Source organism: Apium graveolens, chromosome 7, assembly GCF_009905375.1.
Source record: "Apium graveolens cultivar Ventura chromosome 7, ASM990537v1, whole genome shotgun sequence".
Classification (NCBI taxonomy): Eukaryota; Viridiplantae; Streptophyta; class Magnoliopsida; order Apiales; family Apiaceae; genus Apium; species Apium graveolens.
Genome location: NC_133653.1, coordinates 263,363,714 through 263,370,026, shown reverse-complemented (window position 1 = coordinate 263,370,026; position 6,313 = coordinate 263,363,714). Strand labels below are relative to the sequence as shown.

The 6,313-nt window shown below is 37.0% G+C and overlaps 1 protein-coding gene across 1 annotated transcript; it reads left to right on the top strand.

Moving 5' to 3' along the window:
- Nucleotides 1-301: 301 nt before the first annotated feature.
- On the top strand, nucleotides 302-4,312 carry LOC141671859 (linoleate 13S-lipoxygenase 2-1, chloroplastic-like). The gene is made up of 9 exons (XM_074478267.1): nucleotides 302-735; nucleotides 903-1,165; nucleotides 1,262-1,520; nucleotides 1,616-1,936; nucleotides 2,023-2,108; nucleotides 2,260-2,370; nucleotides 2,454-2,755; nucleotides 3,014-3,280; nucleotides 3,364-4,312. The coding sequence occupies exons 1-9, from the start codon at nucleotides 369-371 to the stop codon at nucleotides 4,115-4,117; spliced, it is 2,730 nt and encodes a 909-aa protein (XP_074334368.1). The 5' UTR covers nucleotides 302-368; the 3' UTR covers nucleotides 4,118-4,312.
- Nucleotides 4,313-6,313: the final 2,001 nt, after the last annotated feature.

Sequence of the window (6,313 nt, the reverse complement as noted above, 5' to 3'; positions counted from 1 at the left end):
CAGATCAACTCAGCTCGTGAAATTAAATTTCATACAATTTTTCCGTTTGCCAGCTTGATCAACTATAATGGACCGTAGCACATTCGATTTTACTTAGGTTTGATCAAAGATCTATTTTACTAAAACAAGGACGGCCAAGCTTAATTTGTTAACTCCATATTATGTAGCCATATTATTCATCAGCTGAACTCATAAAATGCATGTGCGTTATTTCTGTATGAAAAGTCAGATGATGCAATCAAAAGTCTTTTTTTCATATTAATAGACTCCCTCTGTAGTTCTATATAAAGAAGCTCTGGGAACCAATACCTTCACAACTCACAAGCTCCTCTTACTCTTATTATACCATTACAGTCCCCTTCAACACAATGCTGAAGCCACAAGCACTGCTTAATCAGCATGCTAGTAATCCCTTCACAGGCAATAATACATTGTTTCCATGGCACACAACTTTTGCTTCTAACAGCCTAATTGATCGAAAAAGAGAAAATCGTAAAGTAGATAAGAAGGCACACAGAGTTCAGTGTTGTGCCCGCGGAGAAAGTAGTAAATTAAATGCTGTTGCAAGTCCTAGTGTTCCTGCTCCTCTTGCTGCTGGTGATAGTGGGAAGAGCATGAAACTTACAGCTACGGTTATTGTGCAAATATCCGATGAAGGAATGTTAGATTATATCGACAATGTTATGGGTAGAAAAATTATAGTCCAGCTTGTTCCTGCAGAGAATAACAGCCAGTGTAAGTATACATTTTTTTATCAATGCTAACTGTTAAGGAACCGGTCACTCTAAAATCTCAAGGTGTTAGAGGAAGATCCTTTCCAGAATCTTCGTAGTCTTTTCTAGACGATAAGCTCAGTATCAATAATCTTTATACGTGCTAAGAATTTGTTAATGGATGGACAGATAGCAAACCAGTTGAAGGAAAAGCCTACAAGAAAGGGATGGAAGACGAAAATGACATAGAGTATAAGTGCGAGCTAGATGTGCCTGAAGGGTTCGGGGAGATTGGTGGTGTACTCATCGAAAGTAAACACACCAAGGAGATATATGTGAGAAGAATATATCTTGATGGCTTTGAAGATGGAAGGATCAATGTAAGTTGCAAGTCATTTGTTCAACCCTCAACAAAGAAAGAGACCATCAAGAGAATCTTCTTCACTAACAAGGTCAGTCAACTATTAATTGACTTGAAATCTTGTTGTAACACTACATTACTATCAAACACAAAGGCTTAAAAATGTTTGTGATATTGTGGATGACAGTCATACCTACCATCCCAAACACCAAGTGGGCTACGTGACTACAGAGAACGCGATTTGTCTGCTCTCAGAGGTGATGGCACTGGAGAGCGAAAGTATGGTGAAAGAATCTATGACTACGATGTCTATAATGATCTCGGTGACCCTGATAAATATGAAGACCCTGAGAAGGGCAAAGATTTGAAGAGAGAAGTACTTGGTGGCAGTACAGAATTTCCTTATCCGAGACGTGGTAGAACTGGCCGCCCTCGCTGCAAGAACGGTATATTTACTTGCATTGATCAATAGTAGTTATATTAGTTCGACATTTGTGAAGAAATTATGATAATTCATTACCACACACTTTATCTTTTGCAGATAAGAATTCAGAAACACTTCCAGAAGGCAACTTTTATGTGCCAAGGGACGAATATTTCTCTGAGGTGAAGATGGAAAATCACACGGACACGACGAATAAAGGAATCAAACAGTCATTTGTGCCTGGACTGGAGAATGCATTTATAGGCCTGGAACTTGGATTTCCGTACTTCACAGCGATTGACCAGCTTTTCAATGAAGATGAAGATCTGTCTGAAGCATTTCAGGAAAAACTTAAGAATATTTTTCGAAGAATAGTAACCTTTCTTCCTTTCTCGGTGAAAAAAGTCCTGCGCTTTGGAACTCCTGCAGTGCTTGACAGTACGTTACTAACTATAGTACCCGAGTTAATATCTATATTTACTTGTTTAGTTTGCAGAACATATCAAATTCGCTATAATATGCAGGAGATAAATTTCTGTGGATAAAAGATGAAGAGTTTGGTCGTCAAACGCTGGCTGGAATCAACCCTTGTAGCATAAAATTGGTTAAGGTATACATGGTACACAGTTCAATCAAACTTTAGTTCTATATTCCGAGGAAAATAGATTAGTTCCTCGGCTGTCTGCCATACAACAACGAGGGAAAATGCTATGAAAATGCGCGTTATGGAGGCACTTTTTATATACTTAAAATCTGTGCAGGACTGGCCATTGAAAAGTAATCTTGACCCTGCTATTTATGGACCACCAGAATCAGCAATCACTACGAAGTTGGTCGAAATGATGATGCTAGGGCGCTCAACAGTTGAGGAGGTAATACGAAAATAATATCGCACCACATAAGCAAATCATTTGATTATCAAGAATGCAATTTTGATTGCTTCATTTGTGTGCAGGCCATTAAAGATAAGAAGCTTTTTGTTGTAGATTACCATGATCTTTTGTTGCCATATGTTCACAAAGTAAGAGACATAGAAGGGGTAAATCTTTACGGAGCGAGGGCGTTGTTTTTTAGAACTCATTTGAACACATTAAAACCAATAGCTATTGAGTTGGTTCGTCCAAAGGGAAGAGGGAGAGACCAATGGAAGGAGGTATATTTACCAGGTTTGGATTCTACATCTGGCTGGCTATGGAAGCTAGCTAAAGCTCAATTCCTCGCAATCGACTCTGGTTATCACCAGCTAATTAGCCATTGGTATGTCGCTTACTTCCAACAAGCAGTCGCATCATTGCAACCTTGCAATGTTTTTTTTAGGCTTAATGACTTTTTAAGCCTTAAGGTTTGCACAAATATATCCATCTGCCCCCGTGTTTCAAAAAAGTTGAAGTAAACAAACAGAAGCCTGCAAAGCAATGTTCTCGAAACGTTGTATTTGAGCATTTTCACCCTGCACAACATAGTTACACAACTTGGTTATTTCAATATCTGTGTTAATGTCTTTTGCTGCTGCAGGATAAGAACTCACTGTGCGGTAGAACCTTATGTACTTGCAACAAACCGACAACTTAGCGCATTGCATCCAATATATAGACTGCTGAAGCCTCATCTCAGATACACAATGAATATTAACGCACTGGCGCGCCAAGGACTAATTAATGCAAATGGAATCATTGAGTCTTCATTTTCACCAGGAAGGTACTCTATGGAGATAAGCTCTGTTGCTTACAAATTATTGTGGCGCTTTGATGAAGAAGGATTGCCTGCAGATCTCATCAAAAGGTATGTACACTACAATCTTTCTAGAAACTTCACAGATAGACAAATGCAATTTACAAATGAATGACAAATATAATACATATCAGGGGAATGGCCGAGGAAGATCCAAACTCAAGCACCGGAGTGAAATTAGTAATAGAAGACTACCCTTATGCCAGCGACGGTCTAATTCTTTGGACGATCATTAAAGAATGGGTTAAGGCCTATGTGGATCATTACTACCCGGATGCAAGCCACGTAGAATCCGACGATGAAATCAACAACTGGTGGACAGAAATCCGAACTGTAGGCCATGGGGACAAAAAAGAAGGGTGGCCTAAGCTGGAAAACCAGGATGATTTAACCGAAATCTTGGTAACCATCATATGGGTAGCGTCAGGTCACCATGCAGCTGTCAACTTTGGACAGTATGATTTTGCAGCTTATTTTCCCAATAGGCCTACAATTTCTAGGACTAAGATGCCCAATGAAGACAAGACAGACGAGGCTTGGGAGTCATTTCTGTCACGGCCCGAGGACGAGATTTTGGCATGCTATCCTACTCCAACACAAGCTGTAACAGTGATGACAACTTTGTCTGCATTGTCGAATCATTCGCCTGATGAAGAATATATTGGTCAGGAACCAGAGCCATCTTGGGCTGAAGACGAGGTTATAAACCGCGCATTTGAACTGTTTCAGAATAGGCTGTTGGAGCTTGATGGTATCATTGATGCACGAAACTCGAATCCGAAATTGAAAAACAGGACTGGAGCTGGGGTGGTGCCGTATGAGTTTTACAAGCCTAAATCAGGCCCTGGAATTACTTCTAAGGGAGTTCCTAACAGTGTTTCCATCTAATTGTCTATTTGGAAAACTGAATTTCATTTGAAATTTTGATTTGATTGATCAAATAAGCTGTTTGAGAATTTGGATTTGGATTTCATTTGAAATCCAGGGCATTCAAATATTAGTATAAACATAATTTGAAATGACAATACAAATCCTACCATTTGAAATCACTCATTTGAAATTAAATTCAAGTTTCTCAACGCCCTGTTATATAATTCTATGTCGATTTCTCGTTATGAACTTGGAACTATGATCAGTATTATGATTTTAAGAGCTGATTCTCACGAACTTCACCTTATGTTTGCGAGAGTCCGAGCATGCATTTTAGAGGCTTGCTTCTTTATAAAACTAAACAAAATTAACAAAAAAATTGTATTCTTCCGATTTTTAAAGAGGCTGCACGAACACAAGCCAGCCCTTAAACAAATTATTATCGAGGCTATCAATTGGTACGAGATCTCATGAGATAAACCTTCCAATGTGCCATGGAGGTCCCTTGATGCACTTGGTGAGCACATGTACAGGACAATAATTAAAACCATATAAAACGCGATATAAAAATGTAAGAATTATACGAATTCTCAATATCAATCAGTAATATTATTATCAAAAAAAATATTATAAATAAACTACTTAAATAATATACTCCTATCCCCGCATATAAAACATATTAATAAATATATCATATATCTTTACAATAAATAAATATAAACTAATTGATATCATATATATTAATTATTTATTCTCTTTCCTCATCATTCTCCCCTTATTAGAGAGAACTCGACAACTAGTTTTGTAAATATCAATAATCACGCAAGGAGATGAACTTCTTGTTCTTCAAAAAAAACTATATAGGTGCAAAGAACTCTAAAATTTGACAAGCAAGCGAGGATAGTTTAGCCAAGTACTCCGGAATGATTAAGTCGATGTGCTCAGTTTCAATAATATCATCAAATACTTTATGATTCTCAACAATATGGAAAGCAGTCATGGTGTGGCTTAATTTCTTTCACTTGCTTCTCACTTCCAACCTTTATATGCTCCATTGTTTTAACCTCCTTAATTGGATCTTATGTAATTTGTTTAACCTCCTCAATGGAATCTTCCATGAAAACTTCTTCAATATGTTCAACTTCCATCTCCTCTTTAATCATCTTCTCATTTTCCAAATATAAAAGACGTTCAACCTGGGATGTGAGAGTCTTAAAGGTCCGATGTATTTCCGCCTTTGCACATTTGTAACTTTCATCTGCAAGTTTGCATCTTTCTTTTCTCAACTCAATATGATACTTATTTTTAGGGATGGGAATCGAGTCACTTCGGGATAGGGGAGTGCTCACCCTGCCCCGATCCCTAATCCATTCCCCGAACTCGCCCCGATTCCTAAACGAGAACTATTTTACACCACGATTCATGTCCCTATCGAGGATTCTAGTATTTTTTATTAAATAACATAATATATATTTAATTCATTTTTAATAAAAATAATTTAATAAATCATGATATATAAATATGTTATAAATTTCATATCATATTTTTAATAGCAATTTGAATTGAAATGTATTTACAATTAAAGATAGTATTGAAATTATTTTTAATAAATCACATTCTACTATAAAAATTCATATATTAAAAAATTAATATTTATGCATATTATTTTTATTCATAATATTATATTTATTCATAATATTTTAATTAATGCACATGTAAATTATTATTTATTTATATTAAATATAATTATCGGGGTCCAGGGTCGGGGAACGGGACAGAAATATCCTAATCCCCGACCCCACCACGATCCCCAACTTTTTTTAATAATTATCCCCGTTCCCCGCCATGAACCCGAAAAATTCCCCGAATCCCCGACTTGTTCGGACTTGTTCGGGGCGGGGATCAGATCGGTTAGGGGCGGAGTGGGTGGAATGCCCATCCCTACTTGTTTTCAACCTTTTATATTCATCATATTGATTATCTAACTCCTTCAATGTAAGCTCATATTGAAGTAACCAACGTTCGCGACAAGAAATATAGATTTTGTAGTAGAACTCATCACAGTCTAGTTTAAGGAAATAAATATTATCTTTTATAATTTCAATTTGACGCTTGATATGAGCAGACATGTCTTAAAAACATGTATAAAAAATGGGAGAACAATTGAGGAGCAGATTCTAAAATTTCAGGGGAGGGGCTGGTTGGAACTGCAGA

What these genes read in the sequence shown, in the direction of transcription:
- LOC141671859 (XM_074478267.1), top strand. Translation starts at nt 369, where the DNA reads ATGCTGAAGCCACAAGCACTGCTTAATCAGCATGCTAGTAATCCCTTC. An exon ending in GAATCTTCTTCACTAACAAG is followed by an intron (nt 1,166 to 1,261) that starts GTCAGTCAACTA and finishes TGTGGATGACAG; the next exon opens with TCATACCTACCATCCCAAAC. An exon ending in CCTGCAGATCTCATCAAAAG is followed by an intron (nt 3,281 to 3,363) that starts GTATGTACACTA and finishes AATACATATCAG; the next exon opens with GGGAATGGCCGAGGAAGATC.